Source organism: Stegostoma tigrinum, chromosome 11, assembly GCF_030684315.1.
Source record: "Stegostoma tigrinum isolate sSteTig4 chromosome 11, sSteTig4.hap1, whole genome shotgun sequence".
Lineage (NCBI taxonomy): Eukaryota > Metazoa > Chordata > Chondrichthyes > Orectolobiformes > Stegostomatidae > Stegostoma > Stegostoma tigrinum.
In genome coordinates this window covers 14,910,411-14,931,054 of record NC_081364.1, presented here as the reverse complement: position 1 = coordinate 14,931,054, position 20,644 = coordinate 14,910,411, and the positions used below count along the sequence as shown (strand labels likewise).

At 45.1% G+C, this 20,644-nt stretch overlaps 1 protein-coding gene across 1 annotated transcript in view; it reads right to left on the bottom strand.

The window, feature by feature from the left end:
• The window catches only part of gnat1 (guanine nucleotide binding protein (G protein), alpha transducing activity polypeptide 1), a 76,565-nt gene that overhangs the window by 17,962 nt on the left and 37,959 nt on the right, over positions 1 to 20,644 (bottom strand). The window contains exons 2-4 of the mRNA XM_059649772.1: positions 13,326 to 13,368; positions 10,560 to 10,701; positions 6,101 to 6,258 (exon numbers count right to left, since the gene is read on the bottom strand). Coding sequence (XP_059505755.1) covers positions 6,101 to 6,258; positions 10,560 to 10,701; positions 13,326 to 13,368 — 343 coding nt within the window. The remainder of the gene's footprint in view (positions 1 to 6,100; positions 6,259 to 10,559; positions 10,702 to 13,325; positions 13,369 to 20,644) is intronic.

Genomic DNA, 20,644 nt, shown 5'->3' with positions numbered 1-20,644 from the left:
TCCAAGTCCCCTTAGTGTTATGGTGAGCATTTCCCATGAGAAATAACTTCTAAACAGACAATTTGATCACATACCACCTTTGCTGAGGGGTACACATTAGCGAGTGTGATTTGAATTGTGCTTGATGCAAACCACAATCACAATCATTTAAATAAATATTTTGGGACATTGTAAGAATGTGAAAGAAGCTTGTTGAAATGCAACTTCTTTCTTTATCTCATTCAATCTGATCTAGGGTGCTGTAGTACGGTGATAGGAAATGGCTGAATAAGCCAGAGGCCATGATTAATGCTGAGGGTATGGGTTCAGGTCTCATCATGACATCAGGGGGAGTTTTTGGATAAATCTAGGGATTCTTAATAATGATTATGAAATTGTGAAAACTCATCTGGTTCATCAATGTCCTGCAGGGAAGGAAAATCTGCAATCGTTACTCAGCCTAATCCAGCACCAGTAAATGAAGGAGTTAGACACAATTCTTAGGAATAAAGAGAAAACAGGAACAGATACTGAATTGGTTGATGAGCCAGAATTTTTACAGTGTGGAAGCAGCTCATTTGGCCCATTGAGTCCATGCTAACCTTCTGAAGAGCATCACACCCAGACCCACCTTCCCCTAACCTGCATTTCCCATGGTTAACCAACCTAATCACTCATCCTTGGGCACTTTGGACAATTTAGCATGGCCAATCCACCTGATCTACACATTTTTGGACTGTGGGAGGAAACCCATGCAGACGTGGGGAGAATGTGCAAACTCCACACAGACCTGAGGGTGGAATTGAGCCCAGGTTCCTGGTGCTATAAGCCCATAAGACATAAGACCATAAGACACAGGAGTGGAAGTAAGGCCGTTCAGCCCATCGGGTTCACTCTGCCATTTAAATCATGGCTGATCGTCATTTCAACTCCACTTCCCTGCACTCTCCCCGTAGCCCTTAATTCCTTGCGAGATCAAGAACTTATTGATCTCTGTCTTGAAGAATTTTAATTTCCCGGCCTCCACTGCGCTCCGTGGCAATGAATTCCACAGGCCCACCATCTCTGGCTGAAGAAATGTCGTGTCATTTCAGTTTTAAATTTACCCCCTCTAATTTTAAGGCTGTGCCCACGGGTCCTAGTCTCCCTGCCTAACGGAAACAACTTCCCAGCATCCACCCTTTCTAAGCCACACATTATCTTGTAAGTTTCTATTAGATCTCCACTCAACCTTCTAAACTCTAATGAGTACAATCCCAGGATCCTTAGCCGTTCATCATACGCTAAACCTACCATTCCAGGGATCATCTGTGTGAATCTCCGCTGGACACACTCCAGGGCTAGTATGTCCTTCCTGAGGTGTGGGGCCCAAAATTGGACACAGTATTCTAAATGGGGCCTAACTACAGCTTTATAAAGCCTCAAAAGCACATCGCTGCTTTTATATTCCAACCCTCTTGAGATAAATGATAATATTACATTCACTTTCTTAATCACAGAAACTACCTGCAAGTTAACCTTTAGAGAATCCTGGACTAACACACCCAGATCCCTTTGTACTTCTGCTTTGAGAATTTTCTCACCATTTGGTAAATAGTCCATGCCTGTGTTCTTTTTTCAAAAGTGCAGTATCTCGCATTTGCTCACGTTGAATTTCATCAACCATTTCCTGGACCACTCTCCTAAACTGAGTAAATCTTTCTGCAGCTTCCCCACCTCCTCAGTGCTACCTGCCTGTCCACCTATCTTCGTATCATCGGCAAACTTCGCCAGAATGCCCCCAGTCCCTTCATCCAGAGCATTAATATAGAAAGTGAACAGCTGTGGCCCCAACACTGAACCACTTGTCACCAGTTACCATCCTGAAAAAGAGCCTTCTATCCCAACTGTCTTCCTTCTGTCAGACAGCCAATCCTCAATCCAAGCCAGTAGCTCACCTTGAACACCATGGGCGCTCACCTTGCTCAGCAGCCTCCTGTGAGGCACTGTATCAAAGGCCTTTTGGAAGTCCAGCTAGATAAGATCCACTGGGTTTCCCTGGTCTAACATACTTGTTACCTCTTCAAAGAATTCTAACAGGTTTGTCAGGCACGACCTCCCCATACTAAATCCATGCTGACTTGTTCTAATCCGACCCTGCACTTCCAAGAATTTAGAAATCCCATCCTTAACGATGGATTCTACAATTTTACCAACAACCGAGGTTAGGCTAATCAGCCTATAATTTTCCATCTTTTGTCTTGATCCTTTCTTAAACAAGGGGGTTACAACAGCGATTTTCCAATCATCTGGGACTTTTCCAGACTCCAGTGACTTTTGAAAGATCACAGCCAAAGCCTCCGCTATTTCCTCAGCCACCTCCCTCAGAACTCTAGGATGTAGCCCATCGGGGCCAGGAGATTTATCAATTTTTAGACCTTTTAGCTTTTCTAGCACTCTTTCTTTTGTAATGCCTACCATAATCAACTCTGCCCCCGACTCTCCGTAATTGTTGGCATATTATTACTGGCTTGCCTACCTTCATATTTGATCCTCTCCTTCCTTATTTCTCTCTTTGTTATCCTCTGTTTTTGCAGCCTTCCCAATCTTCTGATTTCCCAGTGCTCTTGGCCACTTTTTAGGCTGTCTCTTTCTCTTTGATACATTTCCTGACTTGCTTTGTCAGCCATGGCTGTCTAATCCCACCCCGGATAATCTTTCTTTTCTTTGGGATGAACCTCTGTACTGTGTCCTCAATTACATCCAGAAACTCCTGCCATTGTCGCTCTCCTGTCTTGCCCGCTAGGCTCTACTTCCAGTCGATTTTCATCAGTTCCTCTCTCATGCCCCTGTAATTACCTTTATTTAACTGTAACACCATTACATCTGATTTTGCCTCCTAAGTGTTCCCTTACTTTAAGATCTTTTATAAAGTCTGGCTCATTACATAGCACTACGTCCAGAATAGCCTGCTCCCTTGTGGGGTCCATCACAAGCTGTTCCAAAAAGCCATCCTGTAAGCATTCCATGAATTCCCTTTCTTTGGATCCACCAGCAACATTATTCATCCAGTCCACCTGCATATTGAAGTCCCCCATGATCACCATGACCTTGCCTTTCTGACATGCCCTATCTATTTCTCAGTGCATCTTGCGCCCCTGGTCCTGGTCACTGTTACGAGGTCTGTGCATAACTCCCATTATGGTTTTTTTGCCTTTGTGGTTCCTCAACTTCACCCACACAGACTCTACATCCTCTGACCCTATGTCATTCAGTGCCGTAGATTTAATTTCATTCCTAACTAACAAGGCAACCCCACCACCTCTGCCCACCTCCCTGTCTTTTCGATAAGTTGTAAATTCTTGAATGTTTAACTGCCAGTCCTGAACTCCCTGCAACCACATCACAACATAATCATTCAAGATGATTTGTGCTTTTAATTCATCTACTTTGTTACAAATACTGCGAGCATTTAGGTAAAGTGCCTTAATGCTAACTTTCTTATCATTATTAGAGATATTGGAACTCATAAAGATGTCCCAAGTTACTCTTCATTTTTGCTGTATTTCTAGTCTGCCTCGAGCTTAAACCCACCTGTACACATGCTATCCTGCTGCTTATCTTTCCATTTAACTCCATACTCCCTGTCGCTTTCACTTTCCCTTTCCCCCGACTCAGAAGTTTAAAGCCCTACTGACAACCCTATTTATCCTTTTCGCTAGAACACTGTTTCCAGATCGGTTCAGGTGGAGACCGTCCCAACGGTACAGATCCCCCCGGTTCCAAAACTGATGCCAATGCTCCATGAAATGGAATCCCTCTTTCCCACACCAATCCCTTAGCCACATGTTACTTCCCTAATTTTCTTATCCCTAAGCCAATTGGCACGTGGCTCAGGCAGTAATCCGGAGATTATGACCCTTGAGGAGGTGTATTTCAATTTCCTTCCTTGAGCTTGATAATCCCTGAACAGATCCTCCTTCCCAGCCTTACCTGTGTTGTCTGTCCCAACATGGACCACAACAACAGGATCCTCCCCCTCCCGCTCCAATATCCTTTCAAGCCGGTCGGAGATGTCCTGCACCCTGGCATCGGGCAGGCAACACACCATGCAGGACTCCTGATCCGGCTTGCATAGGATACTATCTGTCCCCCTAATTATAGAATCCCCTATAACAACTGCCAGTCTTTTTGCTCCACGGTGCCGTGGTCAGCTGGCTCATCCTGTCCACAGTCCTTTCCCTCATCCGTACAGGGAGCAAGAATCTCATACCTGTTGGTCAAGGCCAAGGGCTGAGGCTCCCGCACTCCTGAACTCAGAATCCCCCTACCTCCCTCACTTACAGTCACACCTTGTCCCTGAACACTTTCTGAATTTGAATTACTTAATCTACCAGGTGTGACTGCCTCCTGAAACAAAGTGTCCAGGTAACTCTCCCCCTCCCGGATGTGCGACAGAGTTTGAAGCTCAGATTCCAGATCATCAATTCTGATCCAGAGTTCTTCCAGCAACCGACACTTGCTGCAGAAGTGGTCGCTGCCTTTCACAGCAGGATCATTGAGGCTGCAGTGCTAACTGCTAAGCCACTGTGACACCCATATTGCCATTCAATATGGCAGGGCAGGCTCAAAGGGCTAAATGAGTTGCTCCAGCTCCTATTTTCTATGTTTACTGGCCTTGAAAACATTTAACCTTTTTGGCCTCTGTGGCAGGGATTCTCTCAATGATGGAAAAACCTGGGTTGCTTCTGTAGTGAGGTTACAACGTTACAACGCATCATCCTCCGACACTTCCGCCATTTACAATCCGACCCCACCACCCAAGACATTTTTCCATCCCCTCCCCTGTCTGCTTTCCGGAGAGACCACTCTCTCCGTGACTCCCTTGTTCGCTCCACACTGCCCTCCAACCCCAACACACCCGGCACCTTCCCCTGCAACCGCAGGAAATGCTACACTTGTCCCCACACCTCCTCCCTCACCCCTATCCCAGGCCCCAAGATGACATTCCACATTAAGCAGAGGTTCACCTGCACATCTGCCAATGTGGTATACTGCATCCACTGTACCCGGTGCGGCTTCCTCTACATTGGGGAAACCAAGCGGAGGCTTGGGGACCGCTTTGCAGAACACCTCCGCTCAGTTCGCAATAAACAACAGCACCTCCCAGTCGCAAACCATTTCCACTCCCCCTCCCATTCTCTAGATGACATGTCCATCATGGGCCTCCTGCACTGCCACAATGATGCCACCCGAAGGTTGCAGGAACAGCAACTCATATTCCGCCTGGGAACCCTGCAGCCATATGGTATCAATGTGGACTTCACCAGTTTCAAAATCTCCCCTTCCCCCACTGCATCCCTAAACCAGCCCAGTTTGTCCCCTCCCCCCACTGCACCACACAACCAGCCCAGCTCTTCCCCCCCACCCACTGCATCCCAAAACCAGTCCAACCTGTCTCTGCCTCCCTAACCGGTTCTTCCTCTCACCCATCCCTTCCTCCCACCCCAAGCCGCACCTCCATTTCCTACCTACTAACCTCATCCCACCTCCTTGACCTGTCCGTCTTCCCTGGACTGACCTATCCCCTCCCTACCTCCCCACCTATACTCTCCTCTCCACCTATCTTCTTTACTCTCCATCTTCGGTCCGCCTCCCCCTCTCTCCCTATTTATTCCAGTTCCCTCCCCCCATCCCCCTCTCTGATGAAGGGTCTAGGCCCGAAACGTCAGCTTTTGTGCTCCTGAGATGCTGCTGGGCCTGCTGTGTTCATCCAGCCTCACATTTTGTTCTCTTGCTTCTGTAGTGTCCGTTTGTAACCAATAGATGGTGCCATTGTGCTGTAAAGGACAAGGCATAAGTTTTTTTTAACTAAGCTCAGCTGCACCTCCTGTTGGCAGAGGAATGTCTAAGCAAGCTGAAAAATAACCAAATCTTCACACAACATCAACTTCTGTGTGGAGTTCTGTCAGCAATCACAGAGGAGGAATTTTGCCTGCAGCGATTCAAAACTAGTTCATCTGTGGTTTTATTTTGGCTGGCTTTGAGCCGTGTTAAAATGCACAGCCAGCTGCCTCTGCCCTGTACCCCCTGTTCAGACTAATCTATGGTAGAGCTGACAGAATACAGAAGGGCCACTCACTAGCCGGCAGAATCATTGAGTTGGTACTCCGAGGCTCGCTCGAAGCAAGCCTGAATGCCTGAATCCTTCCACAGGCGGCTGATAATTTCGTACAGCTCCTTTGGCATAGTCCCCTCGTCGATGGTATCGGCCAGATGCATCAGTTTGCGAGAATCATCCTGAAGGAGAGTGAGAGCCACAGGGATTAGTTATGTGTTTCTTCCATAAACTCGGTTCATGACCACTGAAAGGCAAATGTAGGATCAGCTGAAGAACTTGGGGGGGTGTCATAGTTTTAAAGCTAATGGGACACCCATTTAAAACAGAAATAAGTGTCATAGAATCTCTACAGTGCGGAAGCAGATCGTTCTGCTCATTGAGTCCACAGCAACCCTCCAAAAACCCAGACCCACGTCCCTACCCTATCCCCTATAATCCTGTATTTCCCATGACTAATCCACCGAATCTGCACATCCTTGGACACCATGGACAATTTCCTATGGCTGATCCACCGAACCTGCACGTCTTTGGACACTATGGGCAATCAACTTAAACTGCACATCCGAAGAAACTTTTTTTCTCTCTCTGAGGGTTGGGAATCTTTGAAATTCTCTTCCTCGGTATGCAGTAGATGCAGAATCTTCAAATATTTTTAAGGCAGAGGGAGATTGATTTTCTGATTGCCAAATGCAGGAAAGCTTATTGAGGATATTCAATGTAGAGCTGAGGTTGAAATCTGATCATTTTCTTGTTTGCATGTTTGGCTGCAACAGGCGTCAAGTAACAGAACTCGACAGAACCAACAGAGCAGCTCAAATACCAAGCACTCCCCTATGCAGCAAGTTCCCCACGTCAGTGGGTTTTGGACGTCAAAGGAGGAGGTTAGCTGAGATAGGGCACTCCCTAATAGAGAAGGCAAGATTTCCCAAGCCACCCCAACCCTCCACTCCTTCAGTCTAGTGAGGATTACTGTAAATGAGAGAAATCACAGAAGACTACAGCAGTGATGGAGGCCATTCCAGCCATTGTGCATGCATTGGCTCCTTGAAATATCATTTATTTGAGTACAACATTTAATGTTCAATTAGAATTGCAAGTAGAGAAAAGCCCTCTCTCACTTCTGTTTTAAATGGTTCATAAGAGAATGGACAGGAGAGAAAGGTGACCTCCCCAACACACTACCTTATCTGACCTTTGAGTACATGTTATTTTGAGTTTCTTGTCCAAGCTTATTTCAAGAAGTTAAACCGAATGGCCAGCTTAAATGAAGTTATACATCTATAATCCAGGGTAGGACCAGAATTGAAAGCTAAGTGTGGAAAACAAGATTAGAATAGTTAGGTATTTGCTTTGGACTGGTACAGGCTCAATGGGACAAAGAACCTATTTGTGTGCTTTGAAAATCTGAAACACAAAGGTACTTGGAAGTCCTAATTCAGGATTCCCTTAAGGTTAACATTCAGCAGTTAGGCAGGCAAATGCAACGTTAGCATTCACTTCAAGAGGGAAAGATTACCAGAGCAGGGATGTAGTGTTGAGGTTGTATAAGGCTCTGGTCAGACCACATTTGGAATATTGTGAGCAGTTTTGGGCCCCGTATCCAAGGAATGATGTGCTGTGTTGAGGGAGTCCAGAGGAGGTTTATCAGAATGTGAGGAGTGCTTGAGGACTCTGGGTCTATACTCAATTGAGTTTAGAAGGATGATGGAGGATCTCTCTGAAACTTTCCGAATACTAAGAGGCCTGGATCCAGTGGAGTTTATAGTAGTAGTAGGAGAGACTAGGATCCGAGGGATCAGCTTCAAAGTGAACGGATGGCCCTTTAGGACTGATATAAGGAGGAATTTCTTCAGCTGGAGGGTAGTGAATCTATGGAACTCATTGCTGCAGAATGTTGTGGAGGGCTAGGCATTGAGTGTATTCAAGACAGAGATAGATTATTGATTAGTATGGTGTCAAAGGTTACAGGGAGAAGACAGGAGAATGGGATTTAGAAACGTATCAATCATGATTGAATGGTGGAGCAAACTCAATGGGCCGAATGGCCTAATTCTGCCCCTATGCCTGATGGTATGGTCTGCTGTTCAATATGATTGTGGCTGATCCAGTTATGATCTCGATTCCATTTTGCTATCTTCTCCCACCTTGACTCCTTTGTCCATCAAAAATATCTTTAACTGAGTCTTGTATAAATTCAATGACCCAGAAGTCTGTATGTTCTATGATTCTGATGCTGTTTGTGGTTTTCTGCACATTAGTCCTCCTAACATATACTACAAAGAGCTAGGTTCTTGTTGAGTCAGATACTTTGAAATTTGTGTACAACACTAATTATTTGAAAGGCTACAATATCACAAAACTACACGTATAATCTGGGCTCAGTGCTTGTTAATGTTACTGCATATCACGCCCAAAAATGGTCTGAGGAGAGCCAGGAGGGGGCACGAGAAAGGCTTGGCAGAAGGAATCCGGGAAAACACAAAGGCATTTTACACTTACGTGAGGAATAAGAGAATGGTCAAAGAAAGAGTAGGGCCGATCAGGGATAGCATAGGGAACTTGGAACTTGTGTGTGGAGCCTGAGGAGGTAGGGGAAGCCCTAAATGAGTTTTTTGCTTCTGTCTTTACGAAAGAAACCAACTTTGTAGTGAATGAAACCTTTGAAGAGCAGGTGTGCATGCTGGAATGGATAGAGATAGAGGAAGCTGATGTGCTGAAAATTTTGTCAAACATTAAGATTGACAAGTCGCCAGGCCCGGATCAGATTTGTCCTCGGCTGCTTTGGGAAGCGAGAAATGCAATTGCTTCGCCACTTGCGAAGATCTTTGCATCCTCGCTCTCCACTGGAGTCGTACCTGAGGACTGGAGAGAGGCAAATGTAATTCCTCTCTTCAAGAAAGGAAATAGGGAAATCCCCGGCAATTATAGACCGGTAAGTCTCACGTCTGTCGTCTGCAAGGTGTTAGAAAGGATTCTGAGGGATAAGATTTATGACCATCTGGAAGAGCATGGCTTGATCAAATACAGTCAACACGGCTTTGTGAGGGGTAGGTCATGCCTTACAAACCTTATCGAGTTTTTTGAGGATGTGACTAGAAAAGTTGATGAGGGTCGAGCTGTGGATTTGGTGTATATGGACTTCAGTAAGGCATTTGATAAGGTTCCCCATGGTAGGCTCATTCAGAAGGTCAGGAGGAATGGGATACAGGGGAACTTAGCTGCTTGGATACAGAATTGGCTGGCCAACAGAAGACAGCGAGTGGTAGTAGAAGGAAAATATTCTGCCTGGAAGTCAGTGGTGAGTGGAGTTCCACAGGGCTCTGTCCTTGGGCCTCTACTGTTTGTAATTTTTATTAATGACTTGGACGAGGGGATTGAAGGATGGGTCAGCAAGTTTGTAGACGACACAAAGGTCGGAGGTGTCGTTGACAGTGTAGAGGGCTGTTGTAGGCTGCAGCGGGACATTGACAGGATGCAGAGATGGGCTGAGAGGTGGCAGATGGAGTTCAACCTGGATAAATGCGAGGTGATGCATTTTGGAAGGTCGAATTTGAAAGCTGAGTACAGGATTAAGGATAGGATTCTTGGCAGCGTGGAGGAACAGAGGGATCTTGGTGTGCAGATACATAGATCCCTTAAAATGTCCACCCAAGTGGACAGGGTTGTTAAGAAAGCATATGGTGTTTTGGCTTTCATTAACAGGGGGATTGAGTTTAAGAGTCGTGAGATCTTGTTGCAGCTCTATAAAACTTTGGTTAGACCGCACTTGGAATACTGCGTCCAGTTCTGGGCGCCCTATTATAGGAAAGATGTGGATGCTTTGGAGAGGGTTCAGAGGAGGTTTACCAGGATGCTGCCTGGACTGGAGGGCTTATCTTATGAAGAGAGGTTGACTGAGCTCGGTCTCTTTTCATTGGAGAAAAGGAGGAGGAGAGGGGACCTAATTGAGGTATACAAGATAATGAGAGGCATAGATAGAGTTGATAGCCAGAGACTATTTCCCAGGGCAGAAATGGCTAGCACGAGGGGTCATAGTTTTAAGCTGGTTGGTGGAAAGTATAGAGGGGATGTCAGAGGCAGGTTCTTTACGCAGAGAGTTGTGAGAGCATGGAATGCGTTGCCAGCAGCAGTTGTGGAAGCAAGGTCATTGGGGTCATTTAAGAGACTGCTGGACATGTATATGGTCACAGAAATTTGAGGGTGCATACATGAGGATCAATGGTCGGCACAACATTGTGGGCTGAAGGGCCTGTTCTGTGCTGTACTGTTCTATGTTCTATGTTCTATGTTCTATATCTGACTGACTAAGCTGATTCAATTACACAGGATGACTGAAAGTAACCTTTGCACTGGAACGACACACACCTAATGTAACTGTCTTAAAGTGCCCATGTGGTCAGGAATTGGTGACATTCTGTGATGATGCTGGCCATTGTATAGCATGTGGTGCTGGTGTAACCTGTTTTCTGGCTGCACTGACCTGTCTGGCACTGTCTCCATAGCCGATGTTCAGTGTGGTCATTGCCTTGACGATAGCCATCATGGATTGCAAAGTGTTACTGTAGATAATGCTGATGAACTCAAGACATTCCTCACGGGAGTAGCCATCTTGATGAATAATTCTGTCAAGCGATGAAGCACACAAGAATTTTAAAATAGTCTTCTCTTTTGTGCAGAACTCACTTTGGAGTTACTGTGCATTCAATATGTCTTACTGCCACACTGTCAGGACTTAACTGGTTCAAATTAAAACATGGTTCGCCTGGTTCAAGTTATCTGTGCCAACAGTTATTGCTATCAAATCCTGTCTTTGTGCAGGTATATATACTTTTGCTAAGAGGTGGCCCGGGGAAGGATAGGGCTACGTTAGCAATGCTGACTTCACTGTGTTATATTTAATGTATTTATGGCTTGCTCAGCCACCTCAGAGACACACACGGCTGTTGCTATGATGTCACATATAGCCCAGAACAATTAGGAATGGCAAATTTCCTCCCCTGATGACTGTTGGTGAACCTGATGGGGCTTTTATGACAGTCTGATAGATTTGTTACCACTGTTAATAAGCTTTCGTCCTCTGGGTTACTAGACCAGCAATATTATCACTATGCTACCATCTCTCTCACTGGAGGGCTTTTGCTGTGGGGAATACCTGTTTGGATTAAGTCTGTGCTTTTGTGTTAGTGTATACTCAACATTTCTCATTCTGATAGCTGCATGTTAAATGGAATTAGTTTGATAAATGCAATTTTCATTTTGTAATATGGTACAAGCGTATTGATCTGCATGGACTCCACCTGTGTTGTATCATTCTACATTAATGGAGAGCAGTTGATTCCATTACTCTTTAGTGTACCTGAAAGAACCCAATAAAGAACAGGAGGCAAAGGGTTAGCTTCAAGGAGATGAAATGTAGTGCATGTTACTGACCACTCAGAGAGTCCACATTTACTTTTAATTGCATCGTGCAATCCCGAGCAATGGATAACGGTGGGATATGTTCCAATAATTTTCATATCACATGGATGGACAGGAGTCTTTCCCACTCCTTCCATCCGTCCTTGGTGTGCGTTGGCACAATTTGCAGGTTGACACTCACCTGTTTGGCCATGGTAGGGGGAGGTGATGGCCTAGTGGTATTGTCATTGTGTGGTTAATCCAGAGACCCAGGTAACGTTCTGGAGACCGAATTCCAATCCCACCACGGCAGATGGTGGAATTTGAATTCAATAAATATCTGGAATTACGAATCTAATGACTGTGAATCCATGGTCAGTTGTTGGAAAAACCCATCTGGTTCACTAACGTCCTTTAGGGAAGGAAACTGCCATCTTTACCTGGCCTGGTTTACATGTGACTCCAGACGCACAGCAATGTGGTTGGCTCTCAATTGCCCTCTGAGCAATTAGGGATGGGCAATAAATGCTGCCTGGCCAGCGACACCCTCATCCCGTTAATGAATAAAAGGGCAAAAAAAATGAACACACTTTCCTTGGCAAGAAAACCCTAGATTGGAACTGAAACCCAGAGCTTCTGTCTCAGAGGCTGGGAAGCTACCCATTGTGCTGCAGAACCTCCATGGGAGAAATGTACAAACCTTCAAATGAAGAGGAGGAAACCCAGATATTGATTTAAAAATCCCTTTCTACAGAAGGTTACAAACAGGACTCCTTTAACAATAAGGACACTTTAGGGCACTTGGCAGATGCCACCTAGAAACTTCCTGTAAGCAGTCACCCCCAAACCTTCCCCACCTGATAGCAGTGATCAAACCTTGTGCATAGCTACGAGCTGTGGTCGCAAACTTCTGTAGTGGGTTTTTAAAATACCCCACATTATTTGATAATTGAAGCCAAGGCTACAGACGATACTGTGGAGGGGAACCCCCTCCAAGTTAGCAGTCTGGCACTGTCAAAAAGTGTTTGGGGGTCCTATTTATCTTGACGCAGGCTCTCTCTCTTTCCTATGCGAGCAGCTCAAAATTTCGCTGAGTCTCCCTAGGTCACTAGGAGCAGCAGTAAGCTATTTAATTCCTTGAGCTCGCACTTTCATCCCATACAATCATAGCTGACGAGAGTGTTGCCTCAATGCCACTCTCCTTTCATGTCTCTTGACTCCCAGTTTGGTCAAAAACCTCCCTAACTCAGGTTTAAATAAATTCAATGAACAAGCCTCCACTGCAGTCTGGAGCAGAAGACATATTTTGATAAAATCACCTCCCATTCTTCCAAATTCCAATCTTCCAAATTCCAATAGACACAGGCCCACACTGCTCCGCATTTCCTCATAAGAAACTGCATTTCATTCTGTGAATCAGTTGATGAACCTCTCACCAATCTCTTGGGGTTGCAGCGCCCCCTGCAGAAATGTGCTTGCCATTTATAGTTGGACAGTGACCATTCACCCAATCACATTGGCCCTCAGATACGGATAGAATTGCAATGGACCACACCAATTAATTACCACAACACCAAGCCACAAAGACAGAGACCGGAAGTCCAAAAGGGAGGAAAGACGGCCATGGTAAAGAAACAGTAACAATTCGAAGCAAACTATATGTTTGAAGATAGGATGAAATCTGAATTGCAAAGTCAAAGAATCCAGTTTCTTCCTGTGCACTGCCCAGTGATGCCAGCATTTATGAAGTGACTGGCGAACAGACACTGGGCACTGCCATGCTAAGTGTAGCCTTCAGTAACTGGCAATTTAAGAATAACATTCTTCCAAAAAAAAGAAAATGACCTACTTCATCTGCTTGACAATAGTGCTCTTGCCAGATTCTCCAGCACCTGGAAGAGAGGAAGCATGATTAGCAAGGAAATAAAGAGTTATTTTTGCACAACAAAAAGTTCCAGAGTGGTAGAAGTAATTAAAGATGTGTAAGCCTGTGGTAGACGAGATGTAAGATTTTCAGTGGTTGTGGAACCATAAATAGCTGATTAAATATAGACAAATTTGAATCATAACAGAGCAAAAAATATGCTAACTAACCCATCCAGCCCATATCAGTTCTCATAGAATCCCTGCAGTGTGGAAGCTGGCCATTTGGCTGCAAGTAAGTCCACACTGACCCTCTGAAGAGCATCCCACCCAATCCCTGGAACCCTGAATCTCCCATGGCCAATCCACCTAACCTGAACATCCCTGGACACTATGTACAATTTACCATGGCCAATCCACCTAACCTGCAAATCTTTGGACCGTGGGAGGAAGCCCACACAGACACAGGGAGAATGTCTGTGTGCAGTTTGCACAGTCACCTGATGCTGGAATTGAACCCAGGTCCCTAACATTGTGAGGCAGTAATATTAAGCTACCATACCATTCCCTTCTCTGTAAAAGCAATATGACTATTCCCTCTCCATGGGCCTTTCCCATATGCCTGCAGTTTTTATCCATTCGGCGTTGTTTCTTGATATTGCACAAGCAACTTTTACTGAACAGAGGCAAGGCAGAGGCAATCATTTGTGCAATGGCTATATTCCACCGCAAGGGAACTTCAAAATGCTTTATAGAAACAAAGTAGTGCAGTTCTTAACAATCTTTATCAGCATCTGGGTTGCTGCATGCATAATGCCTGTCTGGATATTGACTGGGCAGCTGGACGATACAGCTTGATTGGATGGCTGGTTTACAATGTAGAGTAACACCAACAGTGTGGGTTCAATTCCTGTACTGACTGAGGCCACCATGAGAGTCCTGAATTCTTAACCTTTATCCCCCCGTGACGCATAGTAACCCTCAGGGTTACACCACCACCAAGCCATCTCTGTCTAATCAGACAGCAGCCCTATGGGACTGTGGTGTCTTTTCCTTAAATCTCAACCCAGAGCTTCAAGAATTAAAAATAAAGCCCAGCAGCAAACCTGTCCACTCCTGTGCGTCTCCTGGTAAGTAGTCCTGGGATGTCTTTGGCAGAAAGCTTGGCTCCAGTTGCCTGTCTGCCCTCTCCACCAGAAAACATTCTCAACACCAGGAAAATAAGTGCGGCAATAGTGGTGAAAATGTTAGAAATCTTCCCGGAAGACATTATTTTCAGAGTGCTGCTTGTTGTATTGAGAGATTCACCTTTCACTTCTTTTGGAAACACCATCAGATGCAAGCACCAATATTATGGTAAATTATCTCTTCAATGCTATAGCTTCTGTCAGACATTTCTTCCAAACACCCCCATGTTCATGTGATATAACAATTTATATTTCAAAACATAGACCGTTAGAAAGAAAATAAGACTCCTTTTGAAGAACGCAAAGTACTGGATTTTCTGTGGTCCAGCCTCTTGTCATCTCACCAGCAACAAATAATGATTACATTTAAATGGCACATCGGGCTCAAGTGAAGTCTAACGCAAAGAGCTGCTTTGGAAACAGAGGTTGCTGGAGAAGCTCAGCAGGTCTGGCAGCATCTGTGAAGAGTTGGGAAAGGATCACCAGACCCAGAATGTTAACTCTGATTTCACGTCACAGATGCTGCCAGACCTGCTGAGCTTTTCCAGCAACTTCTGTTTTTGTTCCTGATTTACAGCATCCCCAGATCTTTCGGTTATTTTTTACACAGAATTGTTCGCTGGAGGCCAATGACTATTCTAATGTACGTTATTCCAGTTCAAAGAGGTGGGCATCCCATTTGTTTTGGGTGCGATTGATGCCCTCTCAATCAGGTGCCATCATTGTGTAGTGAGTTGGCTGTAACATGCCAAGATGCCCAGTCTGCTGGGGTACTTGGGGCTCAGTGGTTAGCACAGCTGCCTCACAGCTCCAGGGACCTGGGTTTGATTCTCAGCTTTGGGCGACTGTCTGTGCGGAGTTTGCACATTCTCCTCGTGTCTGCGTGGGTTTCCTCCGGGTGCTCCAGTATACCACCACAGTCCAAAGATGTGCAGGTTAGGAGGATTGGCCATGCTAAATTGCCCATAGGGATGTGTAGATTCGGTGGGTTATATGGGGATGAGTATGGGTGGGATGTTCTGAGGTTCGGTGTGGACTTGTTGGGCCTAAGGGCCTGTTTCCACACTGTAGGGATTCTATGATTCTATGATGTTCTAAGTTAGGTCTGAGACTCCCCAGGGGCCAATGAAGCAGAGAGACTCCACTGATCCGGTCACATGAAGTGGCTCTGAACCGTGAAGCCCCGAGATGGGAAAACCACATCTGAGAGCTCCTTGAGCACATTCACAAAGTAGACAGGGGTGCATGAGTGTCAGGTCTGCAATCACAGTACTCATGGAAAACCCAGGGTCAATATTATATCAGAATTCATCCACATAGTGGCGCTGCAATTATGGTGTTGTGTAGTGGTTGGATTAAGATTGTTCGTTCATTACCACAACAGTCTTCATGGGGGCACTGACACCACCTTGCTTCTTCTCTAGCTTCCTTCAATCTTTTGTCCATCTCCTTGGTGGAGGGATCGATGGCTTGAGAGCACAGATTTAAGGTAAAGAGTTTGGAGGGGATGTGAGGTAAAATGTTTTCACCCTGAGGCTGGTGTGAATCTGGAACTCGATGCCTGTGGTGCTAGTAAGGAACATTTAAGTTGCAGGAACAGCAACTCATATTCCGCCTGGGAACCCTGCAGCCATATGGTATCAATGTGGACTTCACCAGTTTTAAAATCTCCCCTTCCCCTACTGCATCCCTAAACCAGCCCAGTTCGTCCCCTCCCCCCACTGCACCACACAACCAGCCCAGCTCTTCCCCCCCACCCACTGCATCCCAAAGCCAGTCCAACCTGTCTCTGCCTCCCTAACCGGTTCTTCCTCTCACCCATCCCTTCCTCCCACCCCAAGCCGCACCCCCAGTTACCTACTAACCTCATCCCACCTCCTTGACCTGTCCATCTTCCCTGGACTGACCTATCCCCTCCCTACCTCCCCACCTATACTCTCTCCACCTATCTTCTTTACTCTCCATCTTCAGTCCACCTCCCCCTCTCTCCCTATTTATTCCAGTTCCCTCTCCCCATCCCCCTCTCTGATGAAGGGTCTAGGCCCGAAACGTCAGCTTTTGTGCTCCTGAGATGCTGCTTGGCCTGCTGTGTTCATCCAGCCTCACATTTTGTTATCTTGGAATTCTCCAGCATCTGCAGTTTCCATTATCTCTCACATTTAAGAAGTACTTAGCTGCATGCTTACAATGTCAAGGCATACAAGGTTATGGTCCAAGTGCTGGAAACTTAGATGGAAATAGTTAGTTGACTTTAACCAGCGCAGATTCAAAGGATATTTCTGATGACAGGGGAATCCAGCAGCAGGGATTAGAGGCTCAGGATTTGGGATAGGCCATTTAGCACTGTTGATGAGGAGAAATCTCCGAGTGGTGAGCCTGTGGAATTCTTATCATGCTGAGGGCTAAAGGAGTCAAAGGGATGAAAGCAGGAACAGGGTGCTGAGTTGGATGGTCATATAGAATGGTACAGCAGGCTTGAAGGGCTGAATGGCCTACTCCTGCTCTTGCTTTCTCTGTCTCTGTACAGTTTTCTCGCTGAACGGCTCAAAGTACATTAAAAATTGATACATGTCTGTCCCTCTATCCGTCCCGTGGGAAGGTGCATGGGACAGAAACCAATGAATATCCATCTGTTTATTTCCGTTTTGCTTTTGTTTTCCCACATTTCTTATCCAGCCTTTGGCACAATGACACTTGCTGCTGGCAAATTATTGGCTGCAAACTGCAGCATATTGGCCATTGTCTCACGCCCCTTTAATTAAAGGGACATTGAAAACTGCTGGTGTGTTTAAAGGCAATGGAGAGATGGTTGGGGGTGGGGTGTTGGGGGGAAGAAGGTAGGGAGTGTCAGAATGTCACTTGTTAATGCCCAGCTCCATCTCCTCCTCTTTGAACACTCTGATGACCGGCGGGTGAAATCATGAGACCAAAATATCCTGTGTTTCTATTGTCCACCTTACACCAGCCTTTGGCTCAAAGGAAGGCTGGGACGTTAAGGAGGCTGATGTCACTCAAGGATCGACTAAAGCATTACCCCTTCCGAAGGTGGACCGGCTTAGGGTTAATCTGCCTGTCACTATTGCTGGATCCAAACCCACTGCTTCCATCATCCCATCTTTCTGCCAATCAATGACACTCTTCAGCGAGCTCAGTTGGACACTGTGTCTCCTGAAATAATGGTATACCATCATATGAATGACAAGGTTTCACAGGAAGAGGATTAACTCAATGCTGATTACTCTGAATTGGATCTCACCTCTTTCTCTCGCTACCATCCTACACATTCCGCATTGCCACTTTAAAATAAGGGTCTGGGTTCAAATGTCCAACGGGGGATTAGAAATGATTGAAAGAAAGTGTCTGTCCTGAAACTTGTTTGTTATGGTGTGTATAAGTGTGTGTGTGTGAGTGTGTGTTTGACAGCGAGGGTGTGCATGTGTGTGTGTGTGTTTGTATGTTTGTGAGTGTCTGTGTGCATGTGCTTGTGTGTGTGCGCGTGCGTGTGTGTTGTGGATTCCCTGTGAATAGAATCAGCTTTAATTCCTGATTCACTACCAACTATGCAGCACTCCCTCAACAAGCCCAGGATATTGTGTCATGTCTGTGGAGCAGGATTTGAAAACACAACCTTCTGGACTTGGTGACAAAGGTTTACCCAAATAAATTATAGTTAATAAACTAGTTTGCCACATTATTGTAAACCAAACAAACCAGTTAGTGAACCATTTGTGACTCAAGTCTCTCCAGAGAAAGGAACACGCCACTCTGGTGTGTTCTCATTTCATAGAATCCCTCCAGTGTCGAAGCAGGCCATTCAGCCCATCAAGTCCACACTGACCCTCTGAAGAGCATCCCACCCATGCTATCCCCAAAAACATGCATTTCCTATGGCTGATCCACAGCCTACACATTCCCAGACACTAATGGGTGATTTACCATGGTCAATCCACTTAACGCGCTCATGTTTGAACTGTGGAAGGAAATTGAAGCACCTGGAGGAAAGCAAAACAGAACAAACATGCAAACTCAACACAGTCACCCAAGAGTGGAACCGAACCCAGGCACCTGGCCCTGTGAGGCAGCACTGTTGACCACTGAGTCACAGTGCCGTCTCTTGCGATGCCCTTTCTCAAGTTCAGGGCTTCTGTTCCCAGAATGAATGGCTGACTCCGTTGCCCTATTGCTCTTCGCCTGGGGTTAAGTGTCTACTTCAGAGTGTTTGACTACAATGCTGTGTGGCAATGGAAGCATCATTCCACTGAGATAGCTCAGCCATAATCAGGTTTAATACTTATCAAAACAAATGGAGATATTGTTTTCTAAAAAAAAAGCCATTGAATCAATAAGGCCGAGAGAGACCTCGGGAATGTAATGGTCAGTTTCTACTGTTAGATTATTACTAATCATTTGATGTAAACAGCATTTACAGCTAGGCTCTGAAATAAACTCGATTAACTCTTTACAGAGTGATCACATGCTGCTCTCCCTATCCTTTCTATCTGAGCTCAGTAAAGCAACAAATATTTTTTAATGCCTGCAAGAAGAAAGAAAAGGATTTTTTTTACTAAAAATCCATGGAGTTTTGCCTTACTTAGATCCTATCAGATGTCACACCAAGAGAAGTTGCCACTCATTCCAGGAATTGAGTTTAATGAGAGGGAATCTCAGTGTGTTAGAAGCTTACTTTATCAATCTGTTTAGATACGGGGAGGCAATGGCAACAACTATTAATCCAGAGATTCAAGAAAAGTCCTGAGGACCTGGGCTTGAATATCACCACAACAGATTTTTCAATAAAATTCTGAAATGACTGTGAAAACATCATTAATTGTTGTACTGCCTAGTTCGATAACGTGCTTCAGGGAACCATCCTTAACTGGTCTGGCCTACATGTGACTTCAGACTCATGGCAATGTGGTTGTGTTATAAAGTGGAAGTTGACCCCCCCCCCCCCCCCCCGAGAAGTAAAACTGAAGCAACCAAAGAGGAGAACCTCGCCTCATAATCTATAAAAGGAGTGCGAAAAGTGGTGTAACCTGCCTTTCAGCAACGCCTAGTAGTTAAATAAAATAAATCTCTGACACTCACTTTAAAATCAGTAAGTAACAATTTATTTATCTAACTGTAAACAATGAACAAATTAACTCAACTACGAACAAACTGAATAAATCCCTTCTTACTACTAACTAATCCCAAATAAAGCAGTATTCTAATGGTATGCTGTTCTAATAAATTCAAGTCCCACTAATATAAATAAATTAGATTTAGTGTCTGAAAAATTACAGCCAGGTTATGTGTCTTCTGGAATATTCTGTGCCTTCTCTGTCAATTCTTCTGGTAGAAATGCCTTCGCCATCAATTCTTCCATCAGGAATTTGAACTAGTTGCACTATTGGCGCCATTATTATTTTGATGGTGCTTCCTCTAAAACATAGAGGAGGCTGTGAGAGCCATAAAATTCTGTTTTGAGAGCTATTATCTCTGATACATAGTAGCTAGATCTAGGGTCTTTGTCTAACTGCTTCCTTATTTTTATACCTTTGATGACAACAGCATTTCTTACGATAGGATTGGTCTACGTTGTCAAAACCAGGAGACTTAAATATAATAGGTTTTTGGTATCTATGTGCCTGGCTCAAATTGATTGGCTAAATTCAAAAGCCTGTAGCCTTTGTAGAAACTGCTAGTGGCCTGCTAACTGTACAGACTTTCGAAGCAAACATTTCAATTTGGGTGCTCTCTGTGTACTTGTAAAGTTTCAACCTATTATTCACAGACATGCATTTTAAATATCTAAACAGGGAAAAAAAGCACACGATCCTTTAAAGGGATCTCACATTCTTCCCCCGAATAGCATTTTACAAACACCAAATTCTAAATTCCTGTCTCCCAATCCACAAGTACTGTACCCAACTTCACAACAATTGACACTTAACTGCTCTTGAAAAGATCCTTGCAAGCAACTGAGCTATATGAACTGCTACCAAAAGGCCTATAGCAGTTCAAGAAGGCAGCTCACCACATCTTCTCTAGGGTAAGTTGGGATAGGCAATGAATGATGGGCAGCATGGTAGCTCAGTAGTTGGCACTGCTGCCTCACAGAGCAAGGCACTGAGCT